The sequence below is a fragment of the Pseudorca crassidens genome, chromosome 21 (genome assembly GCF_039906515.1).
Source record: "Pseudorca crassidens isolate mPseCra1 chromosome 21, mPseCra1.hap1, whole genome shotgun sequence".
NCBI lineage: Eukaryota > Metazoa > Chordata > Mammalia > Artiodactyla > Delphinidae > Pseudorca > Pseudorca crassidens.
The window spans coordinates 28,675,814-28,692,188 of NC_090316.1; the positions used below are offsets into that span (position 1 = coordinate 28,675,814).

General features: G+C 40.3%; 1 protein-coding gene across 2 annotated transcripts in view; it reads right to left on the minus strand.

The window, feature by feature from the left end:
- CSMD1 (CUB and Sushi multiple domains 1) overlaps nt 1-16,375 on the minus strand; it is a 1,750,344-nt gene that overhangs the window by 323,862 nt on the left and 1,410,107 nt on the right. For both annotated transcript variants that reach the window (XM_067722119.1, XM_067722118.1), the window contains exons 13-15: nt 6,493-6,675; nt 4,936-5,262; nt 3,756-3,950 (exon numbers count right to left, since the gene is read on the minus strand). In XM_067722119.1, coding sequence (XP_067578220.1) covers nt 3,756-3,950; nt 4,936-5,262; nt 6,493-6,675 — 705 coding nt within the window. The remainder of the gene's footprint in view (nt 1-3,755; nt 3,951-4,935; nt 5,263-6,492; nt 6,676-16,375) is intronic.

The window sequence follows — 16,375 nt, forward strand, 5'->3', positions numbered from 1 at the left end:
TGGTTTCTAGTGTTCAAGCAAAAGTTATTCCCAAGTAAATTAACAATATTGAAAGCAGAGCACATATATTCCACACCTGGGCATTTATCATCAACCTGCAGCAAAGTTCCTCCCATCTAATAATGGTAATAATGGCACAGTCTAAGTAAGTGGTGTCTGCCAGACGACTTCCAGGAATTATCACGTTCAATCATCACAACGAAGTCACGAGGTGCGAATTCCACTGATACCCACATTTTACATGTATTCAGATGTCAACAAACGTCTATTGATACACAAACTTAAAATTACCTCACATCTAAAATTAAACTACTCTGTGGTGTGTGATTGTGGGTATGTTTTAAAATATGTGTACGTGTTTATTCACTTTGGGCTGTGTTCATTTTATTAAAATAATTTGCCACATACATCTTACTAAATTGCTGGTGATTGTTAGAAAACAAAAAAATAAATAAATAAAATTCGATAAACGTGAACGAGCGTGCATCAATCCTTTTGAAGTGTTGGGTAACAGTCATCCATAATTATATAGACAAAAGGGAGTTTGAGGAAAGTATGTGCCTGGCGCTCAGTAAAAGTGAGTACGCATTTCTGTAAAATCTACAGAAAATTTAAAATAATAACATATTTAACATGTTTCTGCCTAGCCACATACATTTTTCAGATTTTATTTATTTTTTTCTCAAAGTTCTTTGCCATCTTTGTAATCACTTTTGTGAATCTACAGATATCAAATAAAACATGAAAATGTTCCTAATTAAAAAAATATTTTTGGAAAAATATCCTTTTATGGAAAAAATAGCAATATGCATTAAAATGCTGGAAAAATTTATAAAATTTTACACAAATTTTGATGTTAGAAAAAAACTGACACAGAGGAATCTATAGAAATAATTATAGTAGCTTCATTTGTAATAGAAAAAAAGAAACAAAAAAAGAAAAGTAAAAAATTTATGAAAAGAACATGACTACATATTTAGAATGTCACACATACGTTTGAAGTGATATTTTGAAATGTTGTTAAAATGATAAAATCTTTGCAATTGAATTTTTTTTTTTTGGCAGTATGAGGGCCTCTCACTGCTGTGGCCTCTCCCGTTGCGGAGCACAGGCTCCGGACGCGCAGGCTCAGCCGCCATGGCTCACAGGCCCAGCTGCTCCGCGGCATGTGGGATCTTCCCGGACCAGGGCTCGAACCCGTGTCCCCTGCATTGGCAGGCGGATTCTTAACCACTGAGCCACCAGGGAAGCCCTAAAATAAGTCCTTCTTGAATATACATTTTGTCTATAGCTTTATTTTTAATGCAATTATCTGGCTTGGGTATATCACACTGAAACTGGCTTTATAAAATGTGATATAGGAGTTAGTGCCTCTTTTCCATTATCTGGGACCATGTTCCCAATGCTAAAATTCTCTGAACTTGAAAGACAACTTCCTTGTGCATGCCTCTGGTGCCTGTGTCTTTTTCAGTCTTTAATCTTCTTTCTAATTTCTTTTTATGGTACTTTATTTATTCACATTTTGTACTTTTTATTGCATCACTTTGGGTAATTTATATTTTGCTAGGAAATCACCAATTTTCTTTGAACTTTAAAATTTGTTGCCATAGAGATGTGTTCTTGTACAGTAATTTTTCCCTCAAGATAACTTGTGTTTTTTAATGACACTGATCTATGCTGAAGCATAGAGGCAGGTTAAATGTAGAACAAATAAAGAGAGAAAAATCTTTCCCTTAGTAATTGATTTTCTAAGTACAAGTAAACTTCAACAATCTAATTCACCATTAACCAGTCCTTGTGCTAAGGGTTTGTTTTGCTGTTAACAACCCATAGCTGTGGTTTGCCTTGAAATTCATCTGAAGGTCTCTTCCAAACAGTGAGAGAACTGCCTGCTCCCATTTAATGTGGTACGTTCTCCTTTTGTCTGACTCTATGGGAACCCTCACCTGCCACCTCCCGGTGCCCTTTCTTTCCCCAACTGCACGGAGAAACCTACCTGCCCTGCAGCTTACACCTATCTGCACACAGCCCACTGCAGGTAAGCACACCAGTGGCAGTGAAAACCGTGGCAGACAGAACAGAGACTAGACAGTATTGCTTGTTTTGAGCTTCTTTCTTGTAAAATTATTCACGCTTCAAAGTCAGAAGCGAAACGCTTGGCTGAAGCAGTATCTGCAAACATATTTATTCCTGCCCTGTTATCAGTACCATTTATCTGAGAACCCTGATTGTATTGTTTACTTATTTATAAAGGATAATAACCTAGCCATTTATTAACATTGATAAAATGTAAAATATACAGAAGCATACATTTAGAATGTGATCAAAATAAATTAAAAAAGGAAAGTCCTACTGCTGTGCTCTTGCCCTTCAATTTAGCAAGGTTCCACTCCCGGGTGGTGCCCACAGTCCAGCAAATCATTTTTAACAATTTATGAAACTGTGGAAATGAGAAACATCGTTCTGTAAATTTAGCAGCATCAGCCAATGATGATTTAAAATAATGCTGATCCTTGAACTAATGAGGAATAACTTTGGAGGTAGAGCTGAGGGCAGAACAAGGAGGTGAGGCAGAGCCCCACTGCCCGTGTGGGTTAGCAAGCAGGGAAGGAGGAGGGAGGGATGAATAGGTGGAGCACAGGGGATTTTAGGGCCGTGAAAACACCCAGTGTGACACTGTAATGGTGGATACATGTCACGTACATTTGCCCAAGCCCAAAGAACGGCCAATCCCAAGAGGGAGCCCTAATGGAAACTGCGGACTCAGGGTAATGGTGACGTGTCACTATATGTCTATCGGTTGTAACAAGCGTACCATCTGGCGTGGGATGTTTGATAATGGGGGCAGCTGTGCATATATGGGGGGCGGGGGTGTGTGGGAAATCTCTGTATCTTCCACTCAATTTTGTTGTAAACCTAAAACTGCTCTAAAAAATGTCTACTTTTTAAAAAGTATCTGTATTTCTTCGGCACTTACTAGAGATACTTTTTAAAAAGGCCTTTCTTAGCTCATTACACTTGGACCATTCTGATAGGGAGGGTATGAGTTTACATTCTAAGTAAATTTTTTTTTTTACCTGAGTAAACATCAAAGGTAATATCCTCCTTAATTTTTTCCCTTTTGGTTTTCTTACATACGTAACCAGAGTGGAAATGTCAAGAAGAAAATTAGTTAGGCAGTATTTATGTCAGCTACACTAAGGGCAACAAAATAGTTAACTAAAAACTACATTGTTGTTATAGGTTGAACTACGCACTCCCCCACGACATTCTGGATTCCTAATCCCAGCACCTCAGAATGTGACCTTATTTGGAAATAAGGGTACTGCAGACATAATTAGTTAAGATGAGATCATTAGACTGGGCTCTAGTCCAATATGACTGGTGTCCTTAGAAAGAGGGGAAATTTGGACACAGACACATTCTCACATGAAGAAAACGGGGATGATGATTCTATAAGCCAAGAAACTCTGAAGACTGCCAGCAAACCCACCAGAAGCTGGGAGAGGGGCCTGGAACACAGCTCTCCCTTACAGCCTCAGAAGGAACCAGTCCTTCTGACACCTCGATCTTGGACTTCCGGCCTCTAGAGCTGGGATAGAATAAATTTCTGTTGTTAAAGCCACCAGTTTGTGGTACTTGGTACGGCAGCCCTAGGAAACCAATACTGTTGATTGTTTGTTTGCTTGTCTGTTTTTTAAATTAGATGTACCATTTCAAAGGAAAATAACTGGCAAACAATAGAGGACCCGCACCTTCACAGCGGGGGACGGTGGAGCTCCAGACTACATTCCCATCCTGCAGGATGCAGGTGATGGACTCCGACCCCTGGGTTTTGACAAAGCCATCATCACAGTGGAAAGAGACCGAACTCCCAAGCAGGAACCTGTCACCAAAACGCCGTCCATTTATGGGAATGCCTGGATCGTGGCACTCGTTTTGACCAAATGCTGAAAAGAAAAAGAAAAAAGACTAGAATAAAAAATACTTCAATGTTAATTATGAGTATTAAAACAGAAGAAAACAAAACCACTTATAAAGCAATTTATTTTCCCAAATTTCAGTTATATCTTCATAGATAAATAAACATATTCAATAAACAGAATATTGATGACTAGAGAGACAGAGAGAAAGAGATGTATAGAGAGATATCACTATCATCTACACAGCATTTCACAGTTTGAAAGCACTTTTTCACTAAGAAAAGCAGAGATGAGATACGTAGGTGATAAAAAAGGTTTTCGGTTCTGACATATCTAGATTAGCATCCTGGGTCTTGTGTTTACTACTTGTCCCTGGGCAGATTACTCTCGTGATCTGAGCCTAGTTATCTTTATTTACAGAATGAGGAATATGAAGCTTCTATTCCAGAGTTCCAGCAATGTTAAATGAAATAATTCCTGTCAAATCATAAGCACAGCACCTAAGAGAAGTAGGCAGTCAGTAAATTATAACTTATAACGCCTATTTAACATTATTATCTTACTTTATTCCCTCAACAATGCAATTTAAGCAGATGTTCTTAAATATAATCTCTAATGCAAATGAGAAATCTGAGGCAAAGAAAAGTTAGCCATCTTATCCAAATTAACTAAGTATATCCAAGTGCAGGTGTTCTAATCCATGGCTCCTGACCCCAAACGCCTCAGTCCTTTTTACTATTCTATTTTGTTGCATGGAGGACACATGGGTGGATGGATGGATGGATGGATGGAAAACCAGAGAGAGAGAAGACCTGTGATCCAGTCCTCACTATAGGGGTGAGCAGGACACTAACCTAGACGGAGTGAGGTATTTTCTAGGTTCTCAGGATAATGCTATATAATTTTACAAACTGTAATTATGAAACCCCTGGAGTATCAGCCTTGACATTGGGCTTCACACACGTGAGAACCAGGGGAGAAGTGGACATGGGGCAGGTGCGGGCGCACTTACTGGTGTAGGTGATGTTGAAGCCTCTGCCGGTGGTAGAGTGATCCGACTGGAACTCTAGGCGAACGACGTGCCCACTGCTGGCCAGCTGGGAGGGCACCTCGTTGCCAGAGAAAGTGCCCAGCACGGTTATATCCGAAATCCCGTCATCTTTGACTGCAAGGAAGTCAAACTGAGGCTCCACATCGAAGTCATTAAAGATGAGGTGAATTCTGCTGCCAGGCTCAGAGATGATCAACCAGACGCAGTTCATGTTGTTACCATACTCCTCTGGATAATTTGGTGAGAGGATAATTCCTGATGATGCCGTAAAGTTGAAGAAACAGGAAACTGTGAAGACACAGATAAATTTTCAAACAATTTTGCCCATATCCAAAGGACTGGCTACATGCGAAGGACTTGGGGAAAATCCATACCTACAGTTACCTAGGATCGTCCAACTGTTTTTAAATGGGTGATCCTGGACCATAACATTTTCTCTTTCCCAAGTTGTCAATAGAATACGTTCAATATATAGAACAACTAGAGCCTATACATAATAAAGTGCAAGCTTGATTCAAAAATGATCCTATCAAGTTGACTGAAATTTGTGGCAAATATTAAAATTTCTAGTTGCAACTTTCTGCCTTCAGAAGAGCAAATATTAATATGAAAAAGTATGCCTGTGTCATAAGAACAATTTCCAGAAAACAGTATTGGTTCTAGTCAGTTTTCTACGATAACTTTTCATTTTAAATTTTGTGTTTGCCTTTAAAGTGCATTTTTTCAAGTTAATTTTTAAATTATTTATAGGGTAACAATGATTAAATAATAACTTGGAAAATCAGACCGTGTCCTGGGTGGATAATATAAAAATCTGTTGGAATACTTAATGTGTACTCAAAAGTCAGTAATATATATTCACATATATACATTATATATGTGAATATATATATATAAAGCATTTATATATATGTATATATTACACATATATGAATACATATTCTTCAGTTTTTGGAGGGAACATCTATTGGACTTATTTCTAGGGTGTGGATATGCTTACTATTCCACATAATTTCATATGTGTTCCCAGTCATTGCTATATTTAGTTAGAAAACAATCCTGCTTTTCAATTGGCTATTAAGTCCTTCTTTTCTACTTGTTAAAACACTTATGAGGAAGCAGGCAGTTCTTCCATTGAAATGCAAAGTGACAGCATGGCCCATGCTCACAACTTGTCTTAAGTGTCACAGGACATTATTGGGTTGTAAAGACCCCGGGCTCTACTGATGGCTCAAACAGTCTGGCATCAGCCCTTCTGGATGGAAGTGATGCTCTGTTAGGATCTTTCTAGTGGAAAGCTCTCAGTGAGTTAATCTATCTAGTAGTAAGAACATCACTGATTGGTTTTAAGTAAGTGAAGAAAGCATGAGAGCTAGTGTCTGAGAAGCCCTGGCTGTTTCTGGTCAATGTCATGCTCCCAAGCGATGCTGAGAGCTGCCCGCCCTCAGCACCCGCCCTGCTTCTCTCCCCGTCTCAAGGCAGCCTCGGAATAGACCCAGGACCAGGCTCAGTACTCACATACACAGCTGGGCTTGTTGCCAGACCACTGGTTGTTCTGCTGACATGTGATAACTCTCTCCCCCACCAGCTCGAAGGCTGCCTGGCATTCGAAGGTGAGGGAGTCTCCGTGGAGAAAACTGCTGCCTGTCCGCTTCCCATAGGCAGGGATACCTGGGTCCCCACATCCTCCCTTCTCAATTTCTGAAAATGGGAAAGACAAATGAACCATTAAAAAGGTACGCAATTAACATTTTTTAACAATTTTGAAAATGAACAGTGGTTTATTTTTGCATTGTTTCTGTAAACAGTTTCAAAAGGATACTCAATTCATCTAACATTTATTTACAAAAGCGAGAAAAATGTGCACTTTAAATTTAAGAGAAAGGTATTTAACTTACTGTCTTTTAAGGGATACACAAGGCTACACAGATGTGTTGACAATGCAAATGTTACAATTAATAGACGTTTCTTCCTGGTCTACACCCTTCCTGCATGTTACCTACAATTGCTACCATTAAAATGTAAACACCAATTTTGTTTTAATTGATGTGTTTTTTAATGTAAGCCATATAAGATAGTTCATTTCCTACTGAATATTTAAGTCTATATATCCATTTGAATATTCTTTCCCTTCAATTGATGTTAAAACTCATTTATGAAACAAGTATATTCATGGTCTTCAGATGAAAAGAAAATATGCAGCATCAAGCCTCTTTTCATTATAACATTGTAATGAAATGTGGATACAAATACACCAAAATTATAGATACATTTCAACTTTGCTCTGTCATGTTAACGACACAGAATGTATTAACTAAAATATGTTATTCATTTATTCATACAAAAAATATTCTTTGAGGGCCAACTGTGAGTCAGGCTCTGTTCTACATAAGACGGTTAGTGGACAAACAAGACTAAATTCCTGCAGGCATGGGGCTTACATTATATGGAGGTAAACAGTAACAATTTTTGAGATGATGAAGGGTAGTTTGAAGTGAAATGCAGGAGGCTGAAGGGTTGGGTGGAGAAGGAAACACGGCCGCTGTGCTCAGGACCTGCAGGGAGATGGGAGGGAAGAGGTGGCTTGCAGAGGAAGGGAGGGACTGGTCCAGAGCAGCCTGTGGGGTTTTTTTTTGGGAAGCAGATGTTGCAGGGATTTCAGGTGATACATGATGTGATCTGATACATGATGTGATACAAGTTCAGAAGACCCTCCGCAGGGCTGGGGAGCAGACGCAGAAGAGTGAGTGTCCACAGTTCAGGACGGTTTCTCTGGGTACGGCTCACAGAGGTGTGTCTCGGTCATCCTTCCCAGATTCTTCACAGGTTTGCACCTCATCATTTGCCGCGACCAAGAGCAAATTCAAACGTCGGTTTTATTAGCAACCTAAACGCTTTCTGATCAAGTTCTCATTTTTTGGAATGTCTGTGGAAGTGACTATGAGCTGAATTTCCGGGTGGTTTTCAGGCACGTGCCTGCCATGTGGGGAACCTATACGAGCCCAGAGATTGACCCAGAGATAGCTTATTCTCCTCAAGAGGAGAAACTTTACTTTCGAGCGTTCAGGAATTTCAAAGTGAAATCAGCTTGTAATATTATGGTGCTGAACCTTCAACATGTAGGGTATTACCACTTCTGTTTTCTTAGCAAACTAGCAAATGAAACACAAAACAAAACAGAACCAGGTACTGTGTACAGACAGGTTCATCGCACTCTCCTGATGGCTCAGGTATCAAATAAAGAAGACAACCCTAACAGTAACATTTATACAGGAGCTAAAATGTTCCCAGATGCAACACAGGCCCAAAAAGCCTCAGAGAATACTCTTCCTTAAGGACGGGCCTTGGAGTTCAAGTTGTTGAACTTGAGTTGAACAGAGCTGGGAATGTATCTACTTGAATTTAACACTTGGGATGCCTTGAACCAAATTTCTTTGACTGAAATAAACAAAGGCAATTCAGACCAATGGCTTATAACAGAAAAGACCTTGCATTTGGTGTGGCCTGTCAGTTGGGTAGGGGGGCAGGAGTCCAGGGTCCTGACCAAGGACACAGCTTTGAGGGCAGGAATGGGAACACCAGACTTGGTTTTGAGATTCCCAGGCTCTGCTGGACCACCAGGTGCAATTCAGTCTTGAAAAGTTTCCATTTTCACTCCCTCAGTTTACTGTTTTCTACCTCACAGGCGACTATGAGAGCTAAACTGTATAATTCACATTAGTCCCTGGCATATAGGGCTCAAAATATTAGCCACTACTATGATTATTAGCAAACCTTAGACTTCTAGAAGTTTCTTTTTGCCTCTGTGATGCTAAAGTTCATAACTTTTTATAATGAAATACATTACGGCATTTTGGGGAATAGCGTTTTCTACATTAATTGAGTCAGGGAACTCCTGACTTTGCAGAGTGCTCTGAAATAAACTGGGTGTAGATACACAGGGTGGATGTGGATGAGGGTCTTTCCGCTTCCCATGCTGAGGGTCTAGAGCATCCAGTGGTCCTTCATCTCCACTAAAGATGCTGGTTTTCCCTGATGCAAGGCCAGGGCTGGCTGAGCAGAACCTGTTGTCTGGCACGTCTGTTACTAGGAGTTCGGCATGGACTAGTGAGAGATGTATCAGTATCAGTAGGTCCGCGTGTGTGAGCCTGACCTACTCATCACCCAGAGAATATGAACGTGTCCCACAATTAGGCCAGTGAAGCTTCATTCGGGCAGCTTTTTTGGACATTCTGCATTCGTGACCCCTACACACGAGCCCTAAGTAATTGTGACAAAATCCACACAGATTCAGATATTTCCCTTGGAGGTCACACTGCCTACACTTGAGAATCTGCATCTACCTCATGTGTTTTCTGAACAAGCAGAACAAGTAAAGTAAGAATAAGACTGGGTTGACGTTGATAACAGTAACTGCATCAAACCTCCTTTCTATGCGCAACAAAATGCAAAATGTCAAAGATGACCTTGACGTGCTTTCCTGGAAACAAACACCATTGTTTGTTATCAGTGAAAAGATTGAAGCCCCTAGAGGAAAAAAAAAAGCTGGTCAAATATCTCTTCTAAATTATCACTAGAAATGGGATTTGGTAACGAGGAGCCTAAAGAAAATACTAGGTTGTAATTATTTCCTCACTCCTTCTCTGATGCTGCTTTTTTAGCAGTTGGGGATATTTGTACAAAAGTTTACTGGGGACTCAATGGAGTTCCTACTGATGTGTTCTTCTTTGACAATGACCTTTAAAAGTACAAATTAATGTTATTCATTTTCACTTTTTCATGTTGATTAATTTTTCTAAATTTTATGAAGTATTTATTTTTGAATATTATTTTTATAATTGACAAACATTTATGTTACATTGACATTACATATTTAACATTCATCTCTAATACATTTGATTTTTATTTGATAGTTTATACTATGCCTATGTTTATATAATACATAATTGGATTCACTACTTTGTAATGTATCTGAGCTCTTTCTTTTTTCCTGGCATATCAGTATTCATTGACATGTAAACCAAAATACTGAGACTGACAATTGAGTCTGCTATGGCAGAGAACTTATCAGCTGCATTTCTGAGAAAGGATATTAAAACTATTAAGGTGAGCCATATCCACTTGCCAATTATTTGACAATTTTTGATCTACAAAAGTCATTTAATTAAATCCAATCCTTAATCCAAAATGCCATAGCTGCTCTCTTATATTTACCTCATGGTACAGTACACAGCTTCCCTGTAAGGCTGCCTGCTAATTGAGAACCATTATTGCTCCTCTTTTTGTACCATCTTTGCACCTGCCATGACCCCAACACACAGCAGAACTGGCACAGATGAATGAACGCTGGTTTGAGTAATAACCAAGTTCCCCTGGACTCCTCTGCACAGCTAAATATCCTGGCTTGGTGTCCCTCATCTGACTCTCTCCACGTGACTTTTCCATGCATCGGGGACTCCCTGTTTCTGGCTCTCACTTCTTCACCTTCTCCTCCACACTCCCAAGGAATTGCCCTGCCTTCTCCAAACCCGCCCACAGGAGTGCACCTGCAGGTGGACCCACCTGCCAGGTCTGTGAATTGTAGAGACCATTCAGGTCAATCAGGGTACATTTTCCACACACTTGACACCTCTTCGACCTCAGGGTCTCCCAACCCATCCAGGGCTCTCTCATTCCAGCGGCAGAGGCATCCTGAGTGTTCCAGGACACTTCATGCTTCCACGCTGGTCCTCCTGTCAAAGATACTACCCTCTCCCTTTTTATAATATCCCTCTTGGTTAAAGTCCCTTCAAAGCCCTATAATCCAGATTACTTTTGCTCCCTACTCTAGGGTTTACAGGTAGCTCTCCTGTAGAGGTTTAAGAAATAGTCACATCTAGACTGATTGAGATGTGGACCTGTCTTTCTATACCATTGCGCTGTTAATTTTTCCAGAATGATAAGCCTTATCTCTCTCTGGACTTCCTAGTACTTAAATAGTGCCCGAAAAAAGTGGACACTTGGCATTGTATTGTTATTTAAAAGGAACTTCTGAAATGTCTGCCCAGGCTTGGGTAGTTTTTAGCTGTAACACAGCCTGCGTAGGTTTTTATTTTTTTTTCTCTATGAAGAGTTACTCACCGTTGCCTAATTGCTTAGTCTGTGACAGATACTTTTGAGCACCATTCACTGCTCTAGCTGTAGGTCTAACAAACAAGTGAGCAGACCAAGCAGCTGGTCTTGTGGAGCGTGTGGCTCAGGGCAGCCAGCAGAAAATACACAAATAGTCTAAAGTATGCCAGACAGGGACAAATGCACTGGAGAACGAACGCAGTTAGGAGGAAGTAGAGGGTAGTGAGAGGGTCTTTTCAGGTGGGACAGTCAGAGAAGGTCTCTGAAAAGTGAACCTGTGAGCAGAGACTTGAAGTGGGGGACAGTCAGATGGGTAAGGGAGAAGGCTGTCCCACAGGCAGTGGGCAGCAGGTAGCGCTCAGGGCTGAGGGAGGGATGCTCCTGGCAGGCAGGCGGAAGAGCAAGAAGGCCATGAGTGATCATGTTCTGGGGATAAAGGCAGAGATGGGGAGGACACGAAAACACAGGACTGACTGAGGACCAGGCTATGCACAGTCTCTAGACTTTTACGCGGATTGTATTCTTCCCTTGTGCTTTATTACGATCATGCCGTAAGAGCTACAGAAACCGGATAATCTATCAAACTGTTTCCTAAATTACTGTGAAACATCGTCCCATAATAAAGATTGGAGAGAAGACACCTAAATGCCACCATAAGACAAGACTTACCTTAGGGTTATCAGCTGTATTGATTTTAGCTTCTCTGCTGCCAGGAACACCAATCCTAAGTTATTATGAAGATTTACCTTCTATTGACCCATTTATATATGCTTGGTGGGTAGCATGGACTACAGGAAGGGGTATCAGACTGAGAATATAGGTTCAATTCACAGATCTTTCACATAATAACCAAGGGAACTTTATTATTCCCTTTCATTTTTTAAAAAATTGTGGAACATGCCTTATGTGCTAGGGTACTAGGACCAGGAATGATTTATTACCTTCAGGAAGTCTACAGTCTAGTTCGAAGAGACTGTGACGGCTGACCATCACAGGGCACTTGGTGAGACACCTGTCTCATCAAAGATACTCAGAAGTGAATATTAAACATCAAATGTCCTTAAAATAAAAATAAACAGTCAAAGGGAAAATAGACTCTGAACTTTGACATCCTTGCTGTCCAGCCCAGAGCTCTTACCCCGTAGGCCATGTAGAAGTGGTTTGCTCTGGCGCTGTAGGAGTTATGGTCACACGGCAGCTACACTGGCTCCAGAGGCCGGTGGCTGCCGTCGCCCACCCTGCGCCCCATCCCTGCTCCTTCATGTGGTGGTTTTCTCCGGGCTCCTCTACTTCTTTTCCACTTTAATTTCCATCCTCTTAACAAAGACCCAGCATTCCTGGTCCCCTGATTTCAGGAGGAAACAAGTCAAAAAGGAAAGGAAGAAGCCCTTCAACTTTAGAAATTCAATTGAAGTTGGCCCTTCAAGCATTAGCATGACAGAATGCAAGACCTGAGAATGTCTGAGATGCCTCTGTCTTATTTTTGTCTTTCCTGTTGATCGGAAGCTTTGAGACTGAGAGATTAACTACTGTGCTTGTGGAGAATGAGGCATCCCTGATTCAAGTAAAGTTAAACAGACCCCTCTTTTGCCTGGGCCTCTGTCTTCTGTCTCCATCAGTGGTTCCCAAACTTGCCTATACATCAGAGTCACCCCGGGAGCCCCACCCCTACCAATCACAAATTCTAGTATTTCCCCATGGGCCATTTAGCTACACTGATTGGGAGAGAAGGGAAGAAACAGATGTCAAACAGGACAGTTTGTAACTCAGGACTTGAGGCATTCCCTGGTCGTGGGGGGAAGGGATGAGAAGCTGTAGCTTTCATGATAAGGAACCTTGAACCCACTTAGGTGCAGAGCCTGGCAAGGGCTACTTTCTAGTAGACGACAAGGGTTTGAACAAAAGAACATCCAGAATTTAACCCCCTCTTCTCCCAACAAACACACATTTTCCTAGGCTGTGTCAGCACTGGAATGCAGATATAGAGATAACATCCCCCCCCCAAAAAATTACTGATTTAGACCATTCATAACCTCTGGTAATAAATATTACATACGTAAATATGTAACCATGTGTGCTATCAAAGGGAAAATTGGAGTAGTTTCCCAATTACGGTCCCTAATTTGGACTAAAACAAAGATTTGTGTATAAAGAGAGACCGCAAAGTGGATTTATTGTATATGCCTACTTTAAAATAATCTCATAGAAATGGTTCAATGTGTGCAATAAATCCACCAATAAATTAAAGTAGTGCAAAAACAGCTAAGTAACCTCACAAGCTAAACTGTCCTCTTTTTCACAGGGCACAGTATGAGTGTCATTAAATAGCATGAATTGTGTTTCATATGGTGTCAGGATTGCATTTGGCTGCTAGTAACCAAAAAGTTCAAGGAACTTAGGCTTAAATTAATGAGCATTTTATTTTCCTCATATAACAAGAATAATGGATGTAGGGAGTGCAAAAGAGACCAGTGGGTCAGGTCAGTAAGAACCCAGGCTCTTCATTTTTATTTTCCATCACCCTGAATGTGCTGGCTGACATCTTGAGGGTTGTGGTCTCATGGCCCAAAGTGGCTGCTGGGTCTCAAGGTAGGAAGAAAGCAGAGAGTCAAAGTCCCGCACAAGGGCAGCCAGTGGGGTTCTTTCTTTAAAAAAAAAAAAAAAAAAAAACTTTTCCAGAGGCCCTATCTAGTGACTTCTGCTACATCTCTTTGTGTCTTGCTGCTCATCTGACCATTTCTACCTCTGAAGGATCCTGGAAATGTAATACTAGCACTGCCCAGACTCTCTCATGGAGGAAGACAAAGGAAAATAGTGTTTTCTGAAGTGGCATCTGCATAGCCCATCCACGATATCTGCCACAAAATGCTAGACAAAGTAGAAATTGAATTTAACTCCTGCCAAAAATACCATGTCAATGGAAAGGAAAGCCCCTCTCAAACATAAAATCCTTTTTCATATGTTTGGCAATGTTAGCTCGTACAGTGTTTAAAAATCTTGTTATTTTGTGTTCAGGAAAAGAGTACAAATACGTTTCTGTAAATTCTTTTGGGAATAAGTTGGGAGTTAAAGGTAAATAAAAGGAAATGTCATTCTAGAAAAAATGTATTACCCGAACAATTGTCACAGAGGTAGAAAAATAACAGATTAGGTAAAAAATAAGAACATGCCTGAGAGTATCATGAATCAAAGCCGTTTTGTGATTCGTTATTCTTTCTTAATTCTGCCATAAAGATCAGGTAGGTGTGAGGTATCTTTTACTGGACTAGATGACAATTTACGAGGACTCTTCAATTTGCTGACTTCCGATTGATTTGTACTGTCATGGCTGGAAACCACATTTGGATGGCCAGTCATAAAGAAGAGAAAGAGGTGCATAATCAAGAAAAAAAGAAGTGAATTTTAATTTTAGAAACTAGGGAGCCTGTTAATAAATTATCTGCTCCATTAGCTTTTTTTTTTTCCTAAGGAGGCATTAACTGTACCAAAATGAAGCTACTTTCGCTAGCATTTCACAGGCTTTTAGTTAGCAGCCCTGGAACATCAACTCACTGTTTCCTCCAAGTGTTTTACAGCCAGTTTTTCTCACAGACAGGAAGTCACACTGCTTAGAGATGACTATCCTATATCTGCTTTACTGGGACAGATATTGTATGTTTACTTTCTCTACTAAGTGTTACTAAATAATATTTACTATATAAAACTAAAGATAAACATTCTGGATTTACTGTATCTGCTAAGACAGATGTCTTGTGCCTACTTTACAGAGATTATTTTTGGACTGAAATGGGCATTTAGCTATGCATAATTTAAACATTTTTCTAGGCTAATTTTGTCAACTTTGCTCTATAATTAGGCACAACATTTGGGCACTTGATTATCCAATTATCTGTGCATTAGAGCGAGCCCAAAATTGCTTCTGGAAAAGCATCTTGGCTTTGCCCACAGTACTTCATTAGGTCACTTCTAAAGAGCTGGCATCACATCTACTCAGTCATGTGTTCTTGTTAAGCATTTCATCTTATATGATAATGTCATTTTATCCAAGCATATGGCTCTGTCCTAATTTGGCAAACCAGGATATCCGCATAGCAAGGACTTATCTGGGAATACAATATTGAATTAACTGCTAATCAATTATTATTCAGAGATGCTATGGACAGAATTTTGTCACCTCATAATTCATACCCTGAAACTCTAAGCCCCAACATGGCTACATTTGGAGGTAGGGTCTTTAGGGAGGTAACTAAGGTTAAATGAGGTCACAATGACTGGGCTCTAATCCAATAGGACTGATGTTCCTTTAAGAAGAGGCGCCAGGGATTTGCACACAGCCAGAAGACAGCTGCACACAAGCCAAGAAGAGAGGTCTCAGGAGAAATCAAACTGGCAACATTTGGATCTTGCACATCCGGTCTCCAGAAATGTGAGCAAATGAATTGTTGTTGTTTCAGCCACCCAGTCTGTGGTACTTTGTTCTGCCAACTCCAGCAAACTAATTCAATTTAAATGAAAGACACACTACTTACGGAAAACTGCATGAAGCTATGCCCATGCAGTCAGTTTACTCTTCTAGAATAGGTTAAGTCTTTCATTAGGTCAAGACAGGGCCACTTTTACATTCCCTTGACATACTTTTTCTTACTGACTTAAACTTCAGAATCATGTCACTGGCATATATCGAGAGTTGTTGAGAGAGTCTGTTGCTCTTTACTCCTGCTGATAAATACTTCTTTAAAATACTACTGAGAATATTGTTTACATTTTACTGAAACATTATTTCTATGAAGCCCAAAGGGAAACATTATTCTCTGATGTTAGTAGACTAATTATTGGGAAACTGGTTTATTTTTATTCTATCAACTTTATGATTATGTGAAGAAAAGACACTGATGAGGAAAGATGGTAGGGATAATGGCATGAAGGTCTCGGGGTGAGAATTGTTGGTGTCGGGGGACCAGAACAATAGTGAGCACACAAGAGGGTGGGAATTGAGTATCTAGAGCATCAAAGTTCATGGTGATGATGAAATCTTCTACAGGACCACGGGAGTGACTGACCAAGATGCTAGCTATCTGGAGGCTGTAGTATCTCTGGTCCTTTCTGCTCTGTGAAGGGCTCATGCTTGGTCTTTAACTTTCTCATCTTTTAAGTGGGAAGCTTTTCCTGGATGAGCAATTTGCTAAAAGGAAGAGGTGCTGGTGCTTAAGTTGGGTAAAAGGAACCTGCATTTGGTCTGTTGTTTATAACACTTTCACCAACATTCAGCCTAGAGGGTCACAGGCCATTA